General features: G+C 39.6%; 1 protein-coding gene across 6 annotated transcripts in view; it reads right to left on the reverse strand.

Moving 5' to 3' along the window:
• Window positions 1-27,029, reverse strand: part of DGKI (diacylglycerol kinase iota) — a gene marked incomplete at its 5' end in the record, with an annotated part of 419,556 nt that overhangs the window by 68,885 nt on the left and 323,642 nt on the right. For 5 of the 6 annotated variants that reach the window (XM_080666632.1, XM_080666631.1, XM_080666634.1 and 2 more), the window contains 5 exons: window positions 1,394-1,521; window positions 2,389-2,429; window positions 4,593-4,662; window positions 21,990-22,034; window positions 24,227-24,306. In XM_080666632.1, the coding sequence (XP_080522758.1) occupies window positions 1,394-1,521; window positions 2,389-2,429; window positions 4,593-4,662; window positions 21,990-22,034; window positions 24,227-24,306 (364 nt within the window). The remainder of the gene's footprint in view (window positions 1-1,393; window positions 1,522-2,388; window positions 2,430-4,592; window positions 4,663-21,989; window positions 22,035-24,226; window positions 24,307-27,029) is intronic. The other variant, XM_080666633.1, reaches the window with a different exon arrangement.

Genomic DNA, 27,029 nt, shown 5'->3' on the forward strand with positions numbered 1-27,029 from the left:
GTTGAAATAACCTAGATATATCAATATCATTTTGGTGGTTCAATGTCGTAGTTAAATTTATGGGTTCTGACATTAGAAAACCTGTGACTACATCTTAATTTTTCCATTTATTTTCTGTGCAATACTTGGAAAGTTACAAAACCCTCTAGGCATCAATTTTCTTAGTTATAGACCACTTAGGACAATAATAGTAGCAAATTAGCAGGTTCATTGTGAAATGATAATGATTTGAATAAAATAATATTTAATGAGTATCTATCAAGTGCAGGAACTATCCTAAATGTTTTACATGTATCAATTACTTTAATCTTCAAAGAATTCTATGAGTAGGTGTTATTATTTTCATTTTACAGATGAGGAAACAAGTACAGATGACTTAAGATGATTAAGTCACTATGAAGTGGTGGCAGGAATATAAGAAAGGCATTTAGCACAGTACATGGCTCATAATAAATGCTTGGCATGTGACAGTTACTGTTATACAATCTCAATGCCTCAGGATGCCTGGATATAGCAAAGAAGAGGGAGGAGGTGGAAGAGGAGAAAAATAATTGTCAAATCACCTGTGTCAATTTTTATTTGGCTAACACAAGCCTTATAGATATAGATGCACAAATGCAAATGCTAGTGCTTTCTAGTTTGGTAGGAAGTGTGGATGTGGTGGGTAAAGAAGGCTCAGACAAACCTGGGTGGGAAAGTGTCCTTCTACACAGCCATTCATAAGTCAGACTTATAGTGAATCCAGCTATACAACACTCGGATGAAATACAAGAAAACCGGTAGAGTAGCCCCAACTTATCCGTGGTCTCACTTTCTGTGGTTTTAGTTACCAGAGATAAATAATTCTTAGGTTTTAAATGTCATGCCATTCTGAGTAGTCTGATGAAATCTCATGCCATTCCACTCTGTCCCACCTGGGATGGAAACCACCCTTCTGTCCAGGATCTCCACACTGCACACTACCTGCCCATTAGTCACTTAGTGGCTGCCCATCTAAATTATAAGATCGTGGGGAAGGGGGAGAGGGGGAGAAGGAAGGAAGTGGAGACTATTCACATAACGTTTATCATAGTATATCATTATAATTGTTCTATTTTATTACTAGGTATTATTGCTAATCTCTTATTGTGCCTAATTTAGAAATCAAACTTTATCATAGATATGTATGTATAGGAAAAAACCTAGTATATAGGGTTTGATACTACCCACAGTTTCAGGCACCCACTGGGGGAGCGGGATTCTTGAATCATAACCCCCATGGATAAGAAGGGGACTATTGTATTTTAAAATAGTTTGACATCATTAGAAATGCCAATTTCAAAGCCAAACAAGACACCATTGGCACCCTGTGGCCAGTCTCACCATCACAATGTCAACGGAGCAGCCTACTCACCCTGAGGCTTGCTCCACCACCAGGTCAGGCATCCCTGGCGGTGTCCCTGCCTGCTGTGACAATGCCATGTCTGGGTCCAGAATAAAAACCTCATCTTGAGAAATCTCCATCACAAAGTGCAAATGTTCCTAAGGAAGAAAAAGAAGTCTGTCAGCTGACTAACAGGATGCTTGAATCCATCATCTGAAGGGTAACCAAAAGAAAGCTTCTTGGACTTGAGGAATAATGAAGTTCTGTGACTAATCAAATGACCACAGTCACTGTTCAGAGGCCTGACCCGTGGATGTCCCTCTCTAAAGCAACATCGTAACAAGAGGCTGGGGAGGAAGAGAGGTGAATCCCTCTTGGTTTGGGTTCCTAGTTGACCAGGATCTTGTTAGGTATAACCACAGATGCCCAAATACTACCAAAGAAGTGACACCCACGTTGAACTTGGTCCAGCATGAGTGGACTTCCTCCCTCTGGGATCTGGTCAAGGCTAAATGGCATCATTAACTAGGTGCTATCACTGGATCCCACACTGTCCTTTCTTTTTGCAGGAGAATTTGGACAGTGGGAACATGTTATCATTAGGCATAAATATTTTGTTTTTTTATTACGGAACTCTGAGAGGTGAGGAGTTGAAACTAAGTAGCCTAGATATATACCTGAGGTCTTAAATTTGAGGTCTCAACTTTTCAAAGGCATCTATTTTGACTAGGAAGCAGTATTTATAAGTAGCAATGTAGGTAACGATCTGAAGAAGTGCAGGCTGGTGATGATATTTACAAGTCTAGCAATTTTCTGTACTCATTTAAAAGGTCAAGTCATATCAGCTCTAGTCCACAGATCACAAAACACAAGACAAATAAGCAGCTCAGGGCTTAGGCGAAAGAGTATAATTCCAAAATGTGTGTTTCCGTGTTTTTGTTAGAAGAATTTATCAGATTAGATACCAATAAAGCATATTTACTAGGGGTTTTTTCACTTTCACAAGCAGGCTCAAGAAAACGTACCTGAGATCTGTCTATTCGATAAAAGCGATCAGCAGAAGTTGCTAGAAAAAAAGAAAAAAGGATATGGCATTCAGAGTGTCCTGTGATCTGGCACTAAATTTCTAACCTGCTGTTCTACCATATCAATCAGAAACATTGCATTCTAGTTTAGGGACTACTGACTGGTCCCTAAGTCTATTAAGAAAAACGTAGGACTTCCTCGCCTCTGTTGTTAGAAGGCCCTGCCTTCCCCATTACCCCTGCCTGTCTAAATCTTACTTGCCTTTTAAGGAGCAAGTGAGATGTTACCTCCTTTGTGAGCCCTTCCTCAGTCCCGTAGTCCCTAACCTCAAAAAGAATTCATTGCTTCCACTTCTATGCACACTAACATTTTGTTTACACTTCTTATAGGAACTATCTTCAGATAATGATGAGACTAAGGTATCTGCCTCTTCAAAGGTCTGTGTTTCATTTATTCTTTTATGTCTCCAGATATTAGGGCCTTAAACAGAGCTGGGACTCCATGTGTGTTTATTAAGTAAATAAAGCTAGGAAAAAAGAAAACCTCTCGGTAGCCAGACTTCCCAAGAAAGTGGTTCTCATTTTGAAAAAGATCTTGAAGAAGCAGAGCCTGGAACCACATCCAGCATTAAAGGTATCATTTCACCTTAAAACTGAGTCGCTAGGCTATGTCTGAAGGAAGTCAAAACAGCAATAACAATAATACTAATATTAATACATATATATAAATTATTACATAGATATAAATTAAATTATATATATACTTTAAGCATTTCTAAAAGGGACTGGTCTTCACCTGTGGCTTGAGGAAAAAAGTCTTACAAACTTGGGTTTTCAGAAATTATTCTGATTATTCTGAACATTTAAGAATTATGTTTCTCCTTCCTTAAATCTGTCTACCAGAGTTCAAATATTATAAATAGATTTTTTGCATAATACTAGAGGGGAAAACTCAAAATGCAAACAATCGTTTAAAAACCATAAATATTTAAGGAGATGCTTTCCTCCAAAGGAAATGAGCTAAGAAACAAAACTGTCATGGCCCCTGCCCTCTAAAAGCAACAGGAGAGGTGAATCCGCCTGAGACGGACTTACTCTACTCTGTTCTGTTTAACCAATTGTGGATAATGGTCTTAATCCCCATATTAGTTTCACTCTATAAATAGTTTTATTAGAAACAATGTTTATTTAAACATTGATTGTAATTTTAGGAAAGACTGTATATAGAACAGACTATATGTAGAAAAATTCATATACATTTCCATAATTTTATTAAATATAAGCCGTTCCTCTGTGGATTCAGGGGAAAAATGATTGTGTTTCTCATCATCAGGAATAAAAGAGCTGGAGGAAGAGCAGCGTGATTTACCTTCAGAGGCAGTTGACAAGCCATCAGTGGAAAGCTATGTCATGATTTATGTGGCTTAGATTTCATACAAGTACTCATCTTCGTGATACTGATCAGACATCACACATCCTGTCATACTCTTATCCACAGTTATATCCTCTCGGATGCATTCACAGATAAACAAAGAGGGGTCTGCGATGTAAACTAGAGAGATACTGGGTGGTAGATACACTGGGAAGCATATAAGCAGGAATGGACTTCATTATAGGTAATTGAATAGAAAAATAGAATTCAGAAGCATCGAGGGACCGAGAGATGCTTGCAATGGAAAATGGACTCATTGACCAATCAGAAATAACTGACCTATTATGCATTCAATGTCATGCTCAGCAGGGCAGATATGAACACAACTGAAATTTTCTACGCTTTGATAAAATCTTATGCATCATACTGAAGTGATGATTTAGTGAAAATGATATGAAAGCTCCAAAATATGCAAGAGACATTCGTGCTGGTACCTATCCCAAGGTTACTGAACCTATCTACTGGCCTCAATGTAAGAGAGGCACTCAACACTTTTCAGGAAGTAGGGGTGAGGGTGGGGGGTGAGAGGAATGAAGGAAAATGCCAGCTTGAGCAATCTGATGCTGAGAAGTTCAGCCAGAGTTAACCAACTTGCTTTGAGGAAAATGACTTCAGAAAAGTGTTACACCATCAGCAAGTCCACATCATTGAGGAACCACATGAAAAGGTTTCTGAATAATCTTTTGGAAAACTGGAGTCCAATCCATCAATGGATGCCTTTCCCTGGAGCTTCCCCAACCCCCACCCCTCCATGAAAGACAGGAACACTCACCATCTAGAAAGCACCACCGTGGGGAGAGTCTCTGAGCTGAGAGTGCCCTGGGGAAGGAGGTTTCTTGGTCCTGGAAAGAGACACACACATCCTATGGCTCCATTTGAACAACCTGAGGGGCTTCCCTCACTCTATATTCTGCCACATCACCTTTGTCTACGAGCAGAGTGAGCATCCTTTCCTAAACAAAGTGCTAGTGCGAGACCAAATCATATATACATATGTAATATATATGTGTGTATGTATATATATGTATATTAGTGGCCCCGTGCACGAAATTCGTGCACAGGGCAGGGGGTGTCCCTCAGCCTGGCCTACACCCTCTCCAATCTGGGATCCCTCTCACAATCTGGGGCTGCTGGCTCCTAACCACTCGCCTGCCTGCCTGATTGCCCCTAACCACTCTGCATGCCAGCCTGCTTGCCCCCAACTGCCCCCCCCCCACCAGCCTGATCACCCACAACTGCTGTCCCATCCTGGCATGATCACCCACAACTGCCCTCCCCTCTTCACTCCTAACTGCCTCTACCTCGGCCCCGCCACCATGGCTTTGTCCAGAAGAACGTCCAGAAGGTCTCCTGGAAGGTCTCCCAGTCTAATTAGCATATTACCCTTTTATTAGTATAGATAGAGGCCTGGTGCATGGGTGGGAGCCAGCTGGTTTGCCCTGAAGGGTGTCCCGGATCAGGGTGGGGTTCCCTTATGGGGCAGGGTGGCCTGGGCGAGGGGCCTGTGGTAGTTTGCAGGCCGGCTATGCCCCCATTGGGTTGGGGGTCCCCACTGGGGACGGTGCCAGCCTGGGTGAGGGGCTGGGGCAGTTTGTAGGCCAGCCACGCCCCCATGGGCTGAGGGTCCCCGCTGGGGGTGTGTGGTCAACCTGGGTGAGAGGCTGGGGGCTGTTTTCAGGCTGGCCACACCCCCTTCAGGGTGGGGGTCTCTGCTGAGGTGCCTGGCCAGCCTGGGGGGGGGCTGATGGCCATTTTCAGGCTGGCCACGCCCCCCAGCGGGCACCCTCACCCCGATGGTGGTGTGACCAGACTGGGTGAGGGGCTGAGGGCCATTTGCAGCCCCTTCCTCAGCGGCCAGCCCGGGTGACCCAAGCCTCCCACTTGCTCAGGCCTGCTCCGTGGCCGCTGCCCACAGGCCCCTCCTTCAGCAGCTGGCCCAGGCAGGCGGGAAGCTTGGCTTCCTCCGTCGCTGGGAGTGACTCAAGCCTCCAGCCTGCTCGGGCTGGCTCCGTGGCCGCCGCCATCTTTTCCCGCTAATTTGCATATTCCCTTTTGATTGTCTGTGGGTGTCGCAGAGTGACGGTCAATTACCATATTTCTCTCTTATTGGTATAGATATATATTAGAAACAAGGGCTCTGCTTTAAAATAAATCATTTCACATAGAACTTTTTAAAACAATTCCCACATAAAATTTCTAAGAGGTTTTCAATTATTCCATTCAGCATTCATAAATGATAGAACATGGGACATTTACTTCCTTTAAGGAATTTCTTTCTTTCCTTTTGTGATGCTGAGAAACTGGCTGTCATTTATATCTGTGTTCTCCACATAGGTATACAATTTTCCCCTACAAAGAGAATTTCTGGAGGTAGAACCCATCAATTGGTCTTTTACAAGGTGAGTCTGTATGCTAAAGGCTTAGAACAATAGACCTAAAGTTACCAGAACAAAAGAGATACATGGTATTATTAAAAAGCTAGGGTATATGGAGTTTTTAATATGAATGGATTCTGTAAATTAAATAATTGACAAAAGAAATTTGGTCTCACTAAGGATTGCTACCAAAATTTATATTTATATGAGTAGAATTGATATTGCTATGGATACAGAGATAAATACATATTCCTCGCCCTAACCCAGCAGTCGGGAAACTCATTAGTCAACAGAGCCAAATATCAACAGTACAACGATTGAAATTTCTTTTGAGAGCCAAATTTTTTAAACTTAAACTTCTTCTAATGCCACTTCTTCAAAATAGACTTGCCCAGGCCATGGTATTTTGTGGAAGAGCCACACTCAAGGGGCCAAAGAGGCGCATGTGGCTTGCGAGCTGCAGTTTGCCGACCATGGCCCTAACCGGTTTGGCTCAGTGGATGGAGCGTTGGCCTGCAGATGGAAGGGTCCCAGGTTCAAGTCCGGTCATGGGCATGTACCTTGGTTGTGGGCACATCCCCAGTGGGGGGTGTGCAGGAGGCAGCTGATCGATGTTTCTCTCTCATTGATGTTTCTAGCTCTCTATTCCTCTCCCTTCCTCTCTGTAAAAAAAGCAAATCAATAAAATATATTTAAATATATATTCCTCTTTTTTGGACTGGCTTTGTCACCTTGCTGATTAAACTAAATAAAATCTTGACATGTGCTCAATAACTATTTATATGAGAATTATGTTCAACATTTTGAGAATTATATTTCGACAAATATAAAATATGAGCTATTTTGTTTTTTCAGAAACTTAAGGTTCCTAATGTTACCAACATGTCTCATTTTGGTGAGAAATGTAATCATAAATCAAGAAATTTGTAAGGTACTTGAAATATTTAGAGGAAACTATGAAAGTGAATAAATAAACATCTTAAACAAATATGGCTGTCTTCTCTAGGAATCAAAGAACTTGAACACCAAGAATAGTATCTGAATTTTGATGTGGAATGTGTTACAGAGACCACCATGAAAAAAATATCCTAATTTCCCTAGGTTAAAATCTGCTCTGAAATAATACAGAAATACTTGATTTATCATTTTAAAAACCTAGAGATTAATAATGGTATTGCTAGAATATTCAAATTAAAAAATGTTGGATATTATTTAGTCTAATGTAATAAAATGCAGATTAATATGTTGCGTCAGCCACATAACTTGCTTACCCACAGGCTGATAAAGTAATACTGATATCATTATATACCTCTTTATGTGAGATCATCCATGTCTGGAGAATTTTATGCAAGCGTTTGACTTTTCTTTGTTTATTTTGCTTATTTTCTGGTCATTTATTTAGTTTCACCTTAATCCATGAAGCATTTGATATCAATCAATTTCCTTAAAGGAATTTGGTTTAAAGATAATTTCCTAAGTTTGCTCTGTGAAAACACACTGGTTGCCACAGAGCTCTTCAAATCACTTCAAATAGGTTCCAATAGACCCTTAAATAGGTCCAACAATCCTTGAACTCCTTCATGTTTTTATGCTAAATTCGGGGTGTCTATGTGTATGTGCATTTTACTGGGTAGAGGAACCACTGTTTTTTATAGATTATCAAACCTCCAAAGGTTAAAAAGCTATTAATTTAAATAATCAAACATTTAGGTCAGAGACAATAAAATAAGAAGATTTTAATCAGTAAAAAGCCTTAATAATATTCAGACACACAAGAATAGGAATTATTACAAAGTTACTGGTGATTATAGCATCAAATAATGGAGGCCCCCTGAGCTTTGTAGCTATTCTCTTGGTAGTGTGCTAAATTCAGTCTGATTCCTAAACAGAAAGATGCAATGAACTTATTGCTTATTCCTATCCGTAGTCCCTCCCAAATGTTTTTCAGCCCTTCAAGTAAGGCACTGTAAGTTCTTCTGATGTTTATTTAAAAAAACAGATAAAAGGAAAACCTATTTACATGGAGAATTGGATTACCTTAATAAATGAAGTTAAACAATACTTCACTAATTTAAGGCACAGGAATTTCATGGAAAAGTTATTTAAAAACTAGTGGCCCGGCACACGGATTCGTGCACATTGAAAGGGATTTAATTAGAAGAAAGATTTGTGTGGTAATTACATGACTGCAAAAAATTACATGTCAAAATCCTATCTAATAAAGAGGGAATATGCTAATTGACCCTCACACTGTCCCAAAGATGATGGCACCCACAGCCAATAAGAAGGGAATATGCTAATTGACTGCTCTGCTCTCAAAGATGGCAGCACCCACAGCCAATAAGGAGGAAATATGCTAATTGACTGCCACATCCAAGATGGCGGTGCCCAGTCCCCTCAGCCCTGCTGGGGCAGCAGGCATGTGGCAAGGCTGGGCCTGCCCCCAGATGAGCCTGGCTGCTTCGCGCGCCTGCCTCCAGAGTTCCCTCAGCCCCCCCAGCTCGGATGGCGGCTGCCCAGCCACCCAGGGCCGGCCCGAGGTGCAGGCAAGCCTCAGATGGCAGCTGCCCAGCTGCCTAGGGCCACCTGAGGCTCAGGTAACCAGGGCCGGCCGAGGCTTGCGCTGCCAGCAGTGGCAGCAGCAGAGGTGTGATGGGGTGTCACCTTCCCCTGATTGCTGGGTCACCTCCTGCCCCTAAGGGCTTCTGGACTGTGAGAGGGGGCAGGCCAGGCTGAGGGATGCCCCCCTCTCCAGTACGTGAATTTTCATGCACCAGGCCTCTAGTAGTATATATAATATATATAATATAGTATCATAAAATTAAAACATGCGTGTGATTGGAGCCAGCGAGAGCTTTATACGGTATGTATCATGCATATGCCAGTCAACGTTTATTTTTAAATTGCCAGTGTGCATCATATGTACCCGCCCTTTAGACAGACGGTCGGTCACTTAGCCTTTTATATATATAGATATTTGGACACTTTCCCCATCACCTGAAGATTAAAATTGCAATTTTAGAAAATGGCTACAGAAGCACAAGTACAGCCCTAACTTCTCTGAATCGGCTTCCCTGTACTAGGTTTGCATCCTCTCCTGCCTTTTTTCAACCTTCTTAAAAACAAACAAACAAAAAACTCTTAATGGGATGATTACTAACATAATGAGGTCCTATGTTGAAAGTCATTTGAATTCCAAAGGAAAAATGTACTATCCACTCAAAATAGGGAATATTCATAATGCAATGCAATCAAATTACTTATTTAAAAAATTTAAGTGTTATGAAAAGATACAGCAAAACAGTGAAACCTCAACAAAATTTTGTTTTTTTTCTCAACAAAAACTTCCATTAGAATTAGTGTAGCCCATACACATATATGCAGATGGAAGGATCTCACCTGCATTAGGACCCTAAAGTTGGAGATTTTCCTGATGATTATAGCATCAAATAATGCATTAAAATGATGTTTTGATGTAGCAGATTGACAAAATAGAAAACATATTCACACAATATACCAACACACTCTAAGACACAAAAAAGTCTGGCTACTAAGCACACCCAGATGCTGGGACTTCATCTAAGAGATCTGAGGAAGAAGAGAAGGGAAATCTGGTGGGTGCTGATATTGTTGTATTTAATCTGAGTTGAAAAACTGAGTAAAAAGTTTCTTTTAGTAAGAAAGTTCTACTTTGGAAAACTTAAAATTTTGTAGGATGAAATCAGAAGACTAAGAATTGAGATGACAAAAATGTTCTTGTCCTTGAAGTAGTATTTAAGTATCACAGGAAAGACAGATGGATAAATGGGAAGAAAAAAAACAATGCAATAGACTGTAGATGATCTAGCCTGAGTTAAGTAGCAAGCCCAGAGGCATGGAACTCTGATGGCCAAGAGCACTAACTGTGAGCACATGCATCCCTGGCTCCATCACCTACTAACTAAAATTTTAGGCAAGTTTCTTACCTATTCTGTGCCTTGGATGCTTCATTTGTGAAATGGCTACCATAGTATCTACTGTAAAGAGTTCTTTTGAGGAGTAAATGAAATGGCATGTGGAATGCTTAACTCATTACCTGGAGACTATTATGCTAAGTGAATAAGCCAGTCAAAGAAGGACCAATACCATATAATTTCACTTATATGTGGAATCTAATGAACAAAATAACAAACAAAATAGAAACAGACTCATAGATACAAAGAACAGACTGACAGCTATCAGAAGGGAGGGAGGTTGTATGAAATAAGTGAAGCGATTAAGCAAAGAAGAAAAAAATCATAGACACAGACAACAGTATGGTGATCACCAGAGAGAAAGGGAGTGGGGGGAAGTAGAGGAGGGTAAAAGGGGGGATAAATGGTGATGGAAGGAGACTTGACCTGGGGTGGTGAACACACAATACCATATACAGATGATGTATTGTAGAATTGTACACCTGAAACCTATGTAATTTTATTAACCAATATCACCCCAATAAATTCAATTAAAAAAATAAATTCTTAACCTATTGGCTAGTACATGTCAACATGCAGATACTGGGGCAGCTGGGATGACATTATTTTACCTAAAGCAATTTTGACCTTTAAACACAAGAGGAGCTCATCAGCCACATTTCAGACCAGATCTTTCAGATGGTGCTATATCAACACCACACTGCTTTATCCATAAATGCATTTGTTATCAGTTTTTGGGTTTCAAAGAAAAGAAACAGGAAAGATTCATGTAAGTGGACACAGAAAAGAGTGACATCAAATAAAGGCTGAAATCATGCCATTATTGATTTGGTGTTTGTAGGACTTGTCTTAATCAGAAATTCAATGCCTGTTTTCACAGTATTAACAACTACACAATTGTCTTAAATACAGGGTATTGTCTTCAAGGTTGAATATCTTGCATCACCAACAGCAATAATTTTCAGAACAGTTTATTTTACTGACCTTGCCCCATTCAATAGTATTCCCCATTTTTCATTTGCTGATTTGGGTTGTCAGTTGTCACACAACTATCCATTATTTTATTCCTATGACATAATTATGACCAATCTCTCCAATGTGTAGTTATTAAAGCTAATATAGTGCAAGGCATGTGATTCGTAAGGTCATAAAGGAGAACAAAGGATTGGCCAACTCTTCAGAGGGTGTCTAATGCACTGTGGGCCACCTGGGTCCTCCCGACTTCATTTCTTGCTCCAATTTTTGGAGTTGCTGTATGTCTAATTTATCAGATTGCAACTTCTTTTCCAAGGGGTGGCTATTGTGATTTTAATTTATTTCCTAAATTATTGTCAAAAGTCACCGATTTTGAGAAAAGGGTTTTTGAGTCAGCTGCCCAAAGAATTGGAGTCTGGTAATGGAAATAGCAGAAGACTTCACTGGGAAGCTCATGGAAGGCTCAACTCACATTTAAGAAAGTCCTTTCCTTTCAAGTCTGAAGTTTGGGGCTCACAATTTATGGTGGGGGCAGAAGTTTTCAAATAGTCCTGACAGTGATGTATAGCTAAGATGTGCCGAGTGGTACAATCCTAAATCATACACTCCACTTATACAGAGGCCAGCTGTCATGATGTCAAGTAGAGCAGAAGGCTGCTGACTCTTGCTTTTCCTTTATCGCTCCTTCTACTTTAAGACCTCCACCTACAGCTTCTGCCCTGACTCATTCTCATTGTCTGGCATTAAAAGGCAATTTCAACAAGCTGTCAATTACTCAGTGAATAACATTTTAGGGACTGGTACTCATTCTTTCCTTTTCTCAAATCTGCAGTATACTGACAGTATACTCCCTTTTTTTATTCAGAGAATTTTTCCATAAACATTGTTCTTCTGTATTCCTTGATGGTTCTACGTTAAATAAAAGTTAGACTTATCAGTCCTTTTCTGTTATTTGATCCACTGAATACTCTCATATTTGGGGAATGTCCCCCAGCAGAACATGTATAAGAAATATTACTAGAATTACAAAATCATCTTACTTGGTTGTAGGGTTAGTTGGCCAATGCTAGAGTTCATTTAGAAATATTAGGCTATAGTCTAATTTAGTGGGTTGATTTTAATCCATATTCTTATGCTTATTCTAAATCCATATTCATTGTGTTAAGAAGGTGCATAATCTAGTCCTTATACAACCATCCTACCATCTACCCTACTATTCTTCCTGGATCTTATTTCTAGCACCTAAAAGCAATACACAAATGAAAAACTGGAGCTTTGAGAATTTAAGTAAACTCTCAACAGTATCCTTTTTTTAGGTGGTAGAGTTGGCAATTCAAATGAAGGCCTCTTTTTACTACAAAGCCTGTGATCTTATATGCCAGGTTTTATAGCTTCTAGAGGAATTAGAATTATTTGGGGTTTTGAAGAATTGGTGGGGGAGGATGATTGAATATGCTTAAGTGAAGTTTTTTTTTTTTAACTCAGCTCAAGCAAAAACATGAAGAAAGCAAAAGCTAGGAAGATCTTAATGGCTATGAAGACCTTCCTTCGACTCTGATATTCAAGGATTTTTTAATAGTTTCAAGTTTTGTAAACTGTCAAACTAATCCTCCATATTTCTTATCATAGTTCACTGCCTGGTAACTCAGAAGTTTTCCTCCCTCAAAATTTCAGTCACTGCTGCCTGTGTACTTTCCACTCCTATGAACCTGTCTGCTTAAGAATCCCATAGAAATGGGATAATCAATGAGAACAGTAGAGAACCACAATCCAGAGACCAGGAACAGAGATAACATTCATGTAAAGGAAATTCTGATTACAGAATTTAAGTAACTTTGCTGTACCTGTTATGTGACTGCAGTTCTTTTTTTAATTTATTTTTATTTATTTATTTTAATAAATCTTTATTGTTCAGATTATTACAGGTATTCCTCTTTTTTCCCCCCATAGCTCCCCTCCACCTGATTCCCCACCCCACCCCATGCCCTTAACCCCTGCCACTGTCTTCATCCATAGGTGTAAGATTTTTGTCCAATCTCTTCCTGCACCCCTCACACTCCCTTCCCCCTGAGAATTGTCAGTCCACTCCCTTTCTATGTCCCTGATTCTATTATATTCATCAGTACATTCTGTTCATCAGATTTTTTATTCACTTGATTTTTAGATTCACTTGTTGGTAGGTATGTATTTGTTGTCATTTTGTTGTTCATAATTTTTATCTTTGCCTTTTTCTTCTTCTTCCTCTTCTTAAAGAATACCCTTCAGCATTTCATATAATCCTGGTTTGGTGGTGATGAACTCCTTTAGCTTTTTCTTGTCTGTGAAGCTCTTTATCTGACCTTCAATTCTGAATGATAGCTTTGGTGGGTAGAGTAATCTTGGTTGTAGGTTCTTGCTGTTCATCACTTTGAATATTTCTTGCCACTCCCTTCTGGCCTGCATAGTTTCTGTTGAGAAATCAGCTGACAGTCGTATGGGTACTCACTTGTAGGTAACTAACTGTTTTTCTCTTGCTGCTTTCAAGATTCTCTCTTTGTCTTTTGCCCTTAGCATTTTAATTATGATGTGTCTTGGTGTGGTCCTCTTTGGATTCCTCTTGTTTGGGGTTCTCTGTGCTTCCTGGACTTGTAAGTCTATTTCTTTCACCAGGTAGGGAAAGTATTCTGTCGTTATTTCTTCTAATAGGTTTTCAATATATTGCTCTCTCTCTTCTTCTGGCACCCCAATAATTCAGATGTTGGTACGCTTAAAGTTGTCCCAGAGGCTCCTTACACTATCTTCATATTTTTGGATTCTTTTTTCTTTTTGTTTTTCTGGTTGGGTGTTTTTTGTTTCCTCATATTTCAGATCTTTGGTTTGATTCTTGGGGTCCTTTGATCTACTGTTGAATTTCTGTATATTCTTTATTTCAGACAGTGTATGCTTAATTTCTGACTGGTCCTTTTCCATTTTTTTTGGCATTCTCATTAAGATCCTTAAATGTCTCACTAAGTTCCTCAGAGGTTTTTAGAAGATTCTTGAGTAACCTTATAAATGTGGTTTTGAACTCTATGTCCAGTAGTTTGCTGTAGAGGGCTGCCTGGGAAGGCACATGGGCATTTCTTTAAATTGTTGTCAGCTGAGCCCGAGGCAACTGGCAGAGCCGCATTTCGGTTATGCCCTCCCCAAGAAGGTGGGGGGCGTTATCAGTACTGACTTTTTACCTTTGTCCAGGTGCCAGGGAGTGGGCTTTGATATGTAAATCCAGGCAAGCACCAGGAATACTAGGGCCTACTCAAGAATGCAAATAAGCTCCTTTGATCCTAAGTTTTGGTGATACTTCCTGGTATTTGGGGGTATAAAATAAATGTGCTGCGTGGGCTCCGGGGTTGCTGCCTCTCCATCAGAGAGGATGGCGTCCCACCTGGCTCCCAGCTTTGTTTCTATCTTTCTATCTGGTCTCTTTCTTTCTTTTATTTCTTAATCCCCAGCTGCTCCACTCAGGAACCGGACCTGTTCCTTTTCCGTGCTGGACGCGGAAAAGAGAGAACACCTCTACAGTTTGCTTTCCTCCATTTCTTTCATTCGTGACATGTTTCTTTGTCTCCGCATTTTGCTGCTTCCCTGTGTTGATGGAGTGGTTTTCTGTGGTAGGTGACCAATGGTTCAGCTTACCACCTGAGGTGGACACTCTTGGTGCACCCCTTTGTGGGCTGAGTGCAAAGTCTTGGTGTAGTTAAGCCTTGATTGCTGTTTGTACACTGGGAGGAATTGACCTCCAGATCAATTGGCTGTGAGGACCCGCTGTGTCTATATTGGAAGAACTGCTGTGCTGGAGACATGCTTATGGGGCAGGACTTGCTTCAGTGGGGCTTTGGTGCTCACTGAGTCTGCCTCTTGAATGTGTCACTTATGGATGTGAGTAGTTGAAATCTGGTGTCGTCTCACACTGACCAGTAGATACAGTAGCTTCTGGATCTCCAATGGGGTGCAGGTCAGCTACTGTCTGAGGCCACCCAGCAGAAGCTACAGCGAGAACTACAGTTTTCTCCTCTTTGCTTGGGGTTTGGAGGTTTTGGAGCTGTTTGACCAGAGCTGCAGTTTGTTAGGTTAAGCTTCGATAGGGCAGGCCATTTATATGCAAAAGCCGCTGGGTGGAGATGGGTGGGTTTGTAGATTGTGCGGGGCGGGGTCTCAGGGAGTTACTAGGCTAGGACATGGCAAATAGCGATGGCTGCCAGTCAGCGGTCTCTGCGTCTCCGCGTTTCCAAGTCCCCGCATCCCGTGCCCCAGTGCAGTAAACAATGATTGCTGCACGCACCTCTGCAAGAAAGCCACCCTCACTTTCCGACCCGATGGCAGACAGTCCAGCTTCTCCCCGTAAGAGTCTGGGTCCCCAGCGTCTCCCCAGAGATTGGAGTTCAGAGTAATCGGGAGCTTGTCTCCCTTCAGGTTGAAAAACGCAACGCACCCAGTCGCCCGCCGCCAGCCCGATTTGCACGCCTCCATACCTCAGCTTTTCAGTGCTTGTGCACATCTCAATGTTCTTTTCTCTTTTTTTCTAGTTGTAGAACTTCCACTCAGCCAGCTTTCCCATGGTTCTGGGTGACAGACGTTTTGTCTTTTAGTTGTAGTTTTGAAATTGTTGTGCGAGGCAGCAGTTTAGGTGTTTACCTATGCTGCCATCTTGGTTCCTCCCCGTGACTGCAGTTCTAAGCTTCATACCAATATGGGCCAATATTAGTAGGTTGTTTAGCATTTGATGTGGTTATAATTTCTGCTGCAATTTTATTTTCAAATCTGCACAGTGATACTTGTTGCAATACTGTTTACAAAAACAATGTATAGCAACAAAAACTGTATATAACCTAAATTTCTACCCACAGAGATAGGGTTAAATATATACCACAGACTAGAGCAGAGTTTTTAAAAATTGGGTTAGAGTATTGTTTATTAGCAAGATATAACGTCCATGGCATAGTATTGTTAAAAACAAATAGTGGTATAATGTGTACAGCTAGTGCACAAAGAATATAAGTACATTTTTATTTTGAAAAAATAAACAAAACATCACATATGTCTATGTGTGTAGCTTTGTATAGATTTGGAAAAAGGTACTGAAGAATGCATAGCAGAAAGGTGCTATACTAATGTCTACTTTAGATGGGGAGTTGAAAATCAAGCAGAAATCTAGAATTGTATACAATCAGAAAACTAAGATAATCCAGGATTATAAAACCTGGCAAATTTCATGACGTAAGTAGTTAATGAAAGTAAAAAAAATGCCTTAAGGATCTTCATATTAAAGACAAATGCATATTTGGATGGATTAAAATGGAGCAGTAATTAAGAGAAGCTGGTTGTCAAAAAGGAATCACATGCCCTAGTTGGTTTGGCTCAGTGGATAGAGCGGCAGACTGCGGACTGAAGGGTCCCAGGTTCAATTTTGGTCAAGGGCACATGCCTGGGTTGTGGGCTTGATCCCCAGTTGGGGGCGTGCAGGAGGCAGCCGATCAATGATTCTCTCTCATCATTGATGTTTCTATCTCTCTCTTCCTCTCCCTTCCTCTCTGAAATCAATAAATATATATATTTTTAAAAAAGGAATCACAGTAACTTAAAGGTGGTCCATGAACTTCTTTCTGACATTCTTCACTAATGATGGCCACATAGGACACTAGGTTCTTATATACTCAGGACTCACATGATTCCTACATCTTGTCTATCTACACGCCTTCCTTTCCTACTCAAAAAGGAGAATCAGAATACAGGTGAGTGAGAGTGATGGTAGTAAAGAGGTAATCCTGAATTTGCTACAACTTTGTTTTAAATAACTCTAATTGCTAACATATTGTGGGTGATACACCGCCCATCATTGTGTCCTCACAGAGGGCCACACAGTCTTAGAGTGTGTGGCCCTTGCAATAACATGTCCTGATTCACAGGGGCAACAGAAGAGTAGCCAGCAGTGTAGTATGAACCATGAATCAGCCTTGAACAGGAAAGGGTGGGTGAGAAGAAACAAAACAGCCCCTTAAAAGAGGTCAAACTTTGGTCCCAGGGCAGACCTTGACTTCATGGACCAGCTTGAGTGAACATGGCAAAGTCTACGTCACTAAACAAGAATGGTTGGAAGTATATTTGCTTTGTGAATATACAGACGTAATTTCTGATAGAACCATAAAAAAATAAGCAAGCTTAAAAATATGCACTGTCTGCAGACACTTAAGTGTGATTGTGTGAACGTAGCTATATTCACATCATTACCTGAGCTGTGGCCCTATCACCTCAATAGCTTTTGGTGCTAATTTAGGGCTTCCAGTTTCTTAAGTCCTCTTGAATTGCATAATCAAATCAAATTATTCACTAAAGAGATGAGGTACTTGACTTGCTCATTTTTTGGTTTGTTATTTTTCTTCACATAAATGGTGTGATTTAGATGGATGTAATTGTCATTGCCTTATAATGTAGGCAGAATGAGGTAACCTTGGACATACCATGCTCCTTTCTACTTTAAATGTATTAATCCTCTAAAACTTCATGCTCTATAGACAAATAATATTAAGAAATACTGCCCATTTCAAAAATCCTGATAGGTGAATTTTCTCTTTTGAAAATGCTAATAGAAAATACGTTTCTTGTGTTAAAAATAGAGTCATATGCACAAAGCAAACCTATTTCTTTTACATATATATTTAAGTCAACTGGCATGAATTATATATAATTGGTAAGGAAATTATCTAAACCACTATTTGGCATGCATATGCCAAACTTGCCCTTAATTTAGATTCAATTACTCATAGCTGATGCACACATAATTTAATGAAGGCACAGCAGGCCCATTACACACTCTAGTAGATTATCCAATTAAGCAATATTCACCCAGCATTTAACTATACCTTCACTATGAATGAAATTCATTTTCTTTCATAAAATGCAGGGAAGACATAAGCAGAAGCAAATCAGCAGTCCCTTTGCATTGGGAATCCCTGCTTCATTTAATAATGTCCAGTTAATAATTACTTTACTTTCAAATTTCTTTCCTGTTTGCCTATCCAAATTTTCTTTCTGCCTGCTTTGATATCTCCTGTGCTCAATCCATCTATTTAGTCATTGTCCCCTCTAGTTTCATCACCAAGTTATATAGCAATGTCTCTTTATCTTTGGTGAATGGATCCATCAGGGATGGTTAGAAATACGTGTTTATGTAATAGAAATGCAAAATTAATATAGTTAAAATTATGGTCTTTCAAAACTCTTTACTACCCACAACTCTTGCAGCAGAATACAGAAATGGGATGCCCATTTCAAAACTAGTGTTGAAAGATGAATAAATAGTTATGGTGTAGTAAGAGATGGGAATGAGAGCAATTCTAACATTTTCAAGAGCCCTTTTTGTGCGTGAGAAAGTCCTCCATTAACAACTCTGTGTGTGTGTGTGTGTGTGTGTGTGTGTGTGTGTGTGTGTGTGTGTATTAGCAGTATTGCCTTCACTTGTACCAGCAAAAGCAAACAGATCTGGCCTCAGGCAAGTCTTATTTTAATTCCTTCTATAATCCATTTCTGATAGCTTTGATCTAGCCCAAAGGAACATTCTACAAAATCCCTAACTCCTGTCCTTCTTTAAGATAAACTAATTCCCAGAATGACTCCCTTAAACTTGTTTCAACCCATCTATTAAAAGACTCTTCTAAAATCCAGAAAACAAATTAAAGAGCAAGAGATTTCAAAGAACAGGAAGAGATGAATAAGGACAAGATAAATAAATGAAATATTTGTGGGCCAATACTGTTTGCCTAGGACTAGACAGAGTTCTGCTGAAATACAACACAAACCTATCCCACAGAGGAAGATTGGGTAGGTGTGCAGGAAAAAATAAAAAAGAGCTCAGAGGACGAGCAAGTGGATGTGGACTCAGATCTGACCAACTGACCAACAGTTTTTCCTTATGGAAATAAAAGACATCTCCAAAGGATACAAATTCTTTTAAAAAATGTTATATCTACTTTTAAATATTCCAACCATTGTAGTATTAGTTTTAAGTAAATTCATTCTTAAAGAAAAAAACTAGATAGATCCCTTTTTGAACCTACTACAAAATCCTATTATATTCATTAAAATATCAAATTATTAGCTCATAACATTCTGGAAAGCACACTTTTGTGTGCCAACCACATCAGTACTTCATGAGTCTTATCCTGGGGAAATGGAGAAACTGAGTGTCTACAAAAACAAACAAACTCCTGGTTCTCTGCTTATTCTGCCTTCCCATATCCAGATGTCTCTATTTCCTTAATTATTTTCTCTTCCTGGTCCTCTTTCTCTTTCCCTGCCTTTCCTCAACTAGGACTTACATCTGCCTGTGGAACCTAGTCATGTCCTGAGGCTCATCAAAATGACTCCAGATTTTTTATGTTTCTCACTATTGACATTTAGGGCTGGATACTCTTTTTTGTAGGGGACTGTCCCATGCATTGTAAGATGTTTAGCAGCATCTCTGGCCTCTACTCAACAGAATTCAGTAGCACCTCCTCCCCTAATAGTGACACACAAAAATGTCCAAATTTCCAAACTTCCTGTTTGAGGGAAAAAAAAATCTCCCCTAGCTGAGAATCACTGGAACGGTTGAATTTGCTTCACTTCTTACCAACTTTAGGACTTAGGGTTAACAAGGGATAGAATGAAGACCAAGAGGGAGCAAAGAAAAAATTAGCTCAAAAAGCATCTATATCTAACGGGGAGGCAGAGTCCAATTTCTCTATGAATTCTAGATTATCTACCAAGGTCAGGAACATCTGTGAACACAATGCATTGTGCTTGTGTAAGTTATCAGTTACAGGTTACATGAGATGCCATTCGGATGGAGGGGCCTTTGTGTTTTGACCTTAGAGATTGGTGTCAGCTGGAATTTTGAGCAGGCTATAAATATCCAACACTCTCTTGTATAACCCCTTATGCCTTGTTAGGTTAATACAAGGTGCCACTTCTGAGCCCTAGTGCTTTGTTGGCAATTCACTATGAATTTGGGAAAGGAAGAAACCACAATGCTCAAATGACTAGAAACCGCCATTAACAAGGTGCCGTGGGCACTTGTACTCCTTTCTGAATGCTAGTTTTTTTCTTGAGTTCTCTCTAGCCTTAGAAAATAGCCAGCTAAAATCCCACCTGCAAATTAGTGAGCTGAGGGGAGTTTCTCAAGATTTAGACTTGCTGGCATTTACTTGTTCTATCACAGTTAGTTCTCCAAGCATATTTAGTGCCACCTCATACAAGAAAGTTTGTTAACAAGCATGTAAGGCTTTTTGTGGCCCACGTTTCTGACAGGTTTCTCCTACATCACCCTCTAACTCCCCCTGAGACAGAGATTCTATTATGATGGGCTTCTGCATTAGGAAACAAAAGATTTAGTATTACGTTGCCTGCCAGTGGGTTTTGTCACTTTCTACATAAAACTAATAGCACCTCTTTTGCATGTATTGTCTGTGCATCCTCAGAAAAATAGACAAATCAATCTGCATCTTTCAGCCTCTCCACAGCATTTGACACATTTCATTACTTCCTTCTTCTTTGAAATACATTTCACTCTTTCCCATCATAACATCACCTTCTCCTTAATTCCAGCTTTCCTGCTGCTCATCAGTTTCCATGACTCTTCTTTTATAACTATCTTTTGTATTTATCTATCTTTATCTTTGAAAGTATTACATATGTCTCCCTTTCCCCCCATTGACCCCTTCTAGCCGGTACCCCACCCCCTAGGTCTTCACCACACTGCTGTCTGTGTCAGCCAGCCTCAGGGTAAATTAGGCTGCCTTGCTGAGGGTACAGGGTGTCCATTTGCAAGGGAAGAAAGCTTCCTAGAGGCTACAGGTATAGGGTTGTAGAAAATGTTGCTTTTGTTGTTTATGTAAAAAGATGCTAAACTGAAAGTTTTAAGTATAGCAAAATACTTAAAAACCTACCGGGAGGTGCTAATCCCAGATTTACAAGTTTAGACATATTTAAACCCCTCCTCCACGTGGATGTAGAAGAGCCTAGGAGAGGAGTTATTTAGAGGGAGTCACTGGCATGCTCTGACTCACACACCCCCTTCCCAGCGGCAAGTTCATGGGCCCTCGCAGTTCAGGGTGACACTGAGCACTGGGGTCTGAGTCCTGCCTGAGAAATCTAATGGGAAGAGGATGGCTGGGCAGGCCTGTGTAGCACAGTAGAGGTGGGAAGGGCTGGAAGAAACTGAGCACACAAAGACTGTTTAGGCAAAGAACATCTGAGTGTTCTGCATGGACTGGACGCAGGTCATTAGAGAGAGGCCGGGTTTATTGGATCCTGTCCAAAAGGCCAGAATGGGCTAATCAGATTGCATTTTAGAATGTTTGAGTGATGGTTGTGGGAGGCAGAGAATTCACTTGCCTAGGAGTAAAGGAGAATTGTACAGCCCTGGTTGCTAATGCCTGTCATCTTGGACCATGGAAACATCTAGTTCAGAGGTGAAGTCGACAGAAAAGGAGAACAGAGCAAAAAGACCAGCAGAAAAATGAAGCATGGCCAAATGGCACGTGAAATCCACCCTTGATCTGAAATCTTTGCTGATGTGAATCAATAGACTCTTGCCCTGTCAAGTTAGAGTTGAGTTTTCTAGCATTTGGCACTGAGAAATCACTTCATTATATAGCCTTTTCTAAATGACCTGGGAGAAAAACCACAGCCCAAATTTGAGCTAGACTAAGAATGTCCAAAACCAAAAAATTGCAAACGAATCACAATGCCAACTTCACTAGGTTCTCAGTAAACCCTCTGTCTGGGGAAGATATGGACTCTAATCCAAATGAGACCTTCAACTTCTTTGGGCCAAAAGGCAAGAAACAGGGAGAGTCAAGCATGTGTTACCTGGTAATGAACTCTGTGGGAGCCAGAAGAAACCGATTGCAGGTCCTAGTGAGAAAATGGAAAAAATATATATCCATACCTTAAGATTCGTTTGAACAAGCTGCTGCTACAACTCTATTCCCTGAACTCCCAATTTAATATTATTAAAGTCATCTGGAAAGTATCTAACTCACCCAAATTCCTCAAGGTTAAACTAAGAAGACAATGCCAAAAATAATAAAAGCACACCAAGTTGGACTGAGAGAAGAAAGGCCATTCGGCTATAGAAACTTGTAAGTTTTAAATAGTGTTTACAGGTGACTGATATATATTACAATTCCAATGAAAAAGAAGACCAAAAGTAAAAGACACCAACTTTGTTCTAATAAATGGGGGTCATGTTTAATTGGCACCCGATCCTTTGGCGTGTGAAGAAAGCTTCTAAAAGTCCCCTTTTAAGAACTCAGAAAGAATGTATTTATCTTAGACCAAATACATACTGTCCTGGTAATTGTGTTTATACCTGTAAGTTGCTTGGCAAACACGGGTTTTCACAGACTGCAAAGAGAAAATCACTGGGCTCCTCCGCATTATCATGGAGAGCAAATTAACACGGTTGGAATTAACGAGGTTTTACTGGCAGATTCCGAGAGCCTGGCTCCCTTTATAAAGTTTTATAACTACGTTGTCGCCATCGTCATGTCCCGCAGGCTTCTTTGTTAATGAGCGTATTGCTTCTGTTCACAAATGTCAGCAATCCTGGGTAACTTTGTTCTCATACCTGCTTCCCACTAGGATTCATCACCTGTCTCTGTGCCCAAGTTAGTTTGAAAATGCTGCCTCTATGAGTTCATGCTTTCCCCACGCCCCCCGCCTTTATTTTTGAATCCCACTTCTTGTGGAATATGGGTGTGATGTGCATGGCAATAAGTTGATTTTCAACAGTTATGTATTTTAGCTACTGTGAAATCTTGTTACTTGAGTGTTAAGGGAAAAAAAAACATTTGGTAGCAATTATGATTAACATTCGATTGCAGATTTATTGAGTATGGTTCCACAATAAAATACAAACATGATTTTGAAAAATGAGATACAATGTCCTTGAAATATTGATTTGGACCTGAGTCACATGCTAAAAAGTTCACAAATTTTAACATGTTAAAATTATCCTTGGTGAAAAATAACCAAGGAAGGCACAAGCATAAGATTTGTTGACTTTTCTTCTCTCACCCATATCAGTATTCAAAATTTAGCATTTAATCCAAAATATTTTGCATTCACAATTTCTCTATCTTTAACAATGCTGAAGAGAAAAATTTATAATTTTTCACATTACTTTGTGCCTCCTACCTCAATTTATTTCAAGAGAAATAAAATCTAATATTTAAAGCTAAGTGGCTACAACTTGATAGGATTTTAAACACTATATATCTTCTTTATTTGTGCCATTTATGTATGCAAAATGTGTTGTCTGAAAGAGAGTTGCTAATTTGGGGGTACCTATTAGAATTACCCAATAGCTTTAAGAATACAAATGTCTAGGCCACATCCAAAACAAGTGATTCTAATGTGCATCTTTAATCAAGAAACAATGCTAAATAGTGGCTATTTATGCTCTTTACCATTTGTAAAATAAAGGAAGTGACTACCACCCTCAAAGTTTTATACAAGTAACCAATGATCACTGCAGTGAGGGGGCTGGGTTTCCTGGCTTTGCTGGTGCAGTTTAAGTTCATAAGAAGGTCATACATGAGTTCTCTTCCTCTCTCTTTATCCATGGTAAGACCAGTTGAGAAAAAAATAGGTTATTCCTTTGTGTTCTGACACAAGTTTCTATGAAATATAGAAAGTTTTTCTTTCCTGTACAATTGACCTTTTTTTTTTTTAAATCTAGCTGTCTCTGACAAAAGTCTGTGCTAGATACAAAACATTAAATAAGCCCAAACCTCTGTTTTCTTTCATCATTTATTAGTGCCCTTTGACATTCTATAGAGCTCAAAATTACAGAGATGTGGTCTGGCTACGGTTCCAAGCTGCGGTATGGATCACAGGAGAACACCACGCTATAGTTAACCCAACTGATCCTTCCATTTCACCACCTGAGCAGGAAAACCTATGGTGTGTGATTAAAAGACAAGGCCACCACATTTCCATTTCCTCCCCAAATGCATCATTTTGGAAACAAATAAAGATGGCTGGGAATTATTTAAAAAAAATGGAAAACTGAGCAAAATGTATACTTGGCTATAGAAACTCACCTCCTGTAGGCGATCTATGTACATACGGCAAGTCTCCAAGTCACAGTCTCCACGCACAACTAGAATACCCAGAGGAATGGCTAAGGGGGGGAAGAAGAGAGAAAAGTCTAGAATAAAATATTTGACTTTTCTAGATTGGCATATATGTGTTTCTGAAGGTTTAAAAAATCTCAAAAATATGATTTTTCTTTTGGATAGTTCAATCCAAACTTCTCCCTATACCTCCTTTCTGATCTCAATCTCTCCATTTCTGCAGTTGTCACACTCTTTTCTTGACTGCCACGTCGTCTCCTGACACCTGGCCAGCCTTCAATTCACTTCTTCTCATTGGTTCTGATATGAAGTGCAATGTCATGGAAACAGTGGATTGGCAGGACCAGGAAGCTGCTCACAGCCAGCTGATAACATATGCCTCCATTTGCAATAGCCAAAGTACCAGAGAGCAATTAAAAAAAAAAAATCATGATCCTGGACACTTACTTCTTTGTGTCCAATATGAGGTTTAATATTTCTGTCTGTTTGCAATAGTTCCCAGTCTGAGAGACTCACCTACTCAAGGCACCATTACTAACTGGTGGCCAAAAGCAGAACTAAATAGTGTTGCTCAGTGGTTAGAGTGTCAGCCTGCACACCGGAGGGTCTCAGGTTCGATTCTGATCAAGGGTACATATCTGGGTTAAAGATTTGATCCTCACCCCCAGTCAGTGTATGTGTAGGAGGCAATAATCAATGTGTTCCTCTCACCTCTTTCTCTCTTTCTCTCTTTCTCTCTCCCTCCCTCCTTCCTTCCCTCCCTCCCTCTCTTCCACTTTCTCTCTAAAAATCAATAGAAAAATATCCTCACTCCTCAGGTGAGGATTTAAAAAAATCCAACTGATCTTAAAGATGGTCAGTTTAAATGTGGTAGCAGCAAATCTGCAGGAAACAATAAAGTGATGCTACTAAGTGCCCTAAACACCCTGTTTAGGTGGAGACAAATGTCATACCATGGCTCTATTGGACAGAACGTCCTACTTCAGAAATAACCATAAGATTCCTGAAATACTGAAAAATTATCTCCTTCCCAAAACTCCAAAAAAATGCATGTGTTTATTTCTGATTTTAAAAGTACAATTACACTATTAAATCCATGATTTAATAAGAAAATCTCAAAGTCTTGAATTAACCATCTAAAGACCAGCAAGAAGTTGATATGACAGTAGTACTCACTAAAGATTTTTTAAAACCTTTCACTCATTGAATTTATTTTTAAAGCCTAATCATCAATATATGGATTTGAAAATGCTTTACAATTTAATAATACAGATAATAAAATACATTTAAAGTGCATGGAAAAATCTTGTGGAACTCACAGAGTTGTAGAGAAGGCATATATATAAACAAATAAAATAACAATAATCTAACATAAGCTAAAGTAAATATGTGAACTTAGTCATTTGAAAACTGTAGGAGAGAGGGACTAATTCTTGCCTAAAAGTCAGATTTTAGGCTTTTTGAAGGTATGAAGCCACATTAGGTCTTTCAGTTAGAGAAGCAAGGGTGATCGAGGGAAAAAGAAAAGAGTCTATTTCTCAATATTACCTCCCAGATTGGTTTCCTCTAGAGAGATCAATACCTCCACCCCATTCCTGTAGCTTCCCAAAGTCTTGCATACATAAAGCTTGAAAGCAGCCATCATCTTTACAACGATGTGTAAGCCTGTGAATGAGTATGGGCTCTCCCATCACAAATAAGACTTGTTTACCTTTACTGCTCCAATGTCTGGTAGAGAAACGGTAGATGTTCAATAAAAGCTTGTAAAATGCGGGAGGAAGACAGGCTTAGGACCTGTTCAAGTGTGAAAGGAAAGTATACCTTTAAGGGCTGACAAAACTTTCCAGGGTAGGCAAAGAAGCAAGGGTTTGGAGCAGGAGAGAGCATGCATTAGGTTGGAGCTTGCCTTTGTCCATTCTCAATACTAAGCAAGAGAGGCAGTAAGCAGAGGGATAGGAACCCTGCAACTGTCATATGTTTGAGACATAATAATCTGGAAAATACTTTTTCCCTCTTTTTAAATATAAACAGAAACATTGAAAAAGTCTTCAGTCGGATAATCATGCATCTTTGACAGAAATGGAAGGGAAGTTCCATAAGGAGATACTTTAAAGAATTGATTAAAGTACTCATTTTCAGCTAGACTACTAAATAGATCCAAATAAGGTGATCCACTGAGGTAAGAGAAGAATAAGGATTTATAATAACTAGTACATAAGGAATGATGAGGAAAAGCTACAATTCTGGCCTAAAATATAAGTCAGTTTGTGGCAGCAGAATATAGTAAAAATTAACATGAGAGCCTATGTTAAAATCTTGCTTAAGGATATCTTCTTTTAATTTCAAATGTGTAAATGAAAGGAATAAAATTTAATCAATATTTAACTATTTACTTAAATTAGGAGACATTCTATAGGAACACTGGAATCCTGTCAACACCCCTGATTTCCTTCTATTATCAACCTTTGGGTTAGTCTGCTCATCCATTCAATGTACTTGGTAGCAGATATTTTAAACCACAATTAGACAATGGATATTTCAGATGTGGAAACAACAAGGAATAACCAGGGGAAGTTTTCAAAGATGTGTCATTCACTTCTACTATGAGTATAAAATCAGCAACTTTGCCTGTTCCTCAAGAAGCTTATTAAGAGAAAACATGCTTTTTATTATTAGCTATTTATTGGCATTTAAAAAAAAGAAAAAGGCCTCCTCTACCACAATGTCATTGCATGATTACTGACAATTGTTCAGTTTATCCAGGGTGTGG

The sequence above is a fragment of the Plecotus auritus genome (genome assembly GCF_963455305.1).
Source record: "Plecotus auritus genome assembly, chromosome: 4".
In the NCBI taxonomy this organism is placed as follows: domain Eukaryota; kingdom Metazoa; phylum Chordata; class Mammalia; order Chiroptera; family Vespertilionidae; genus Plecotus; species Plecotus auritus.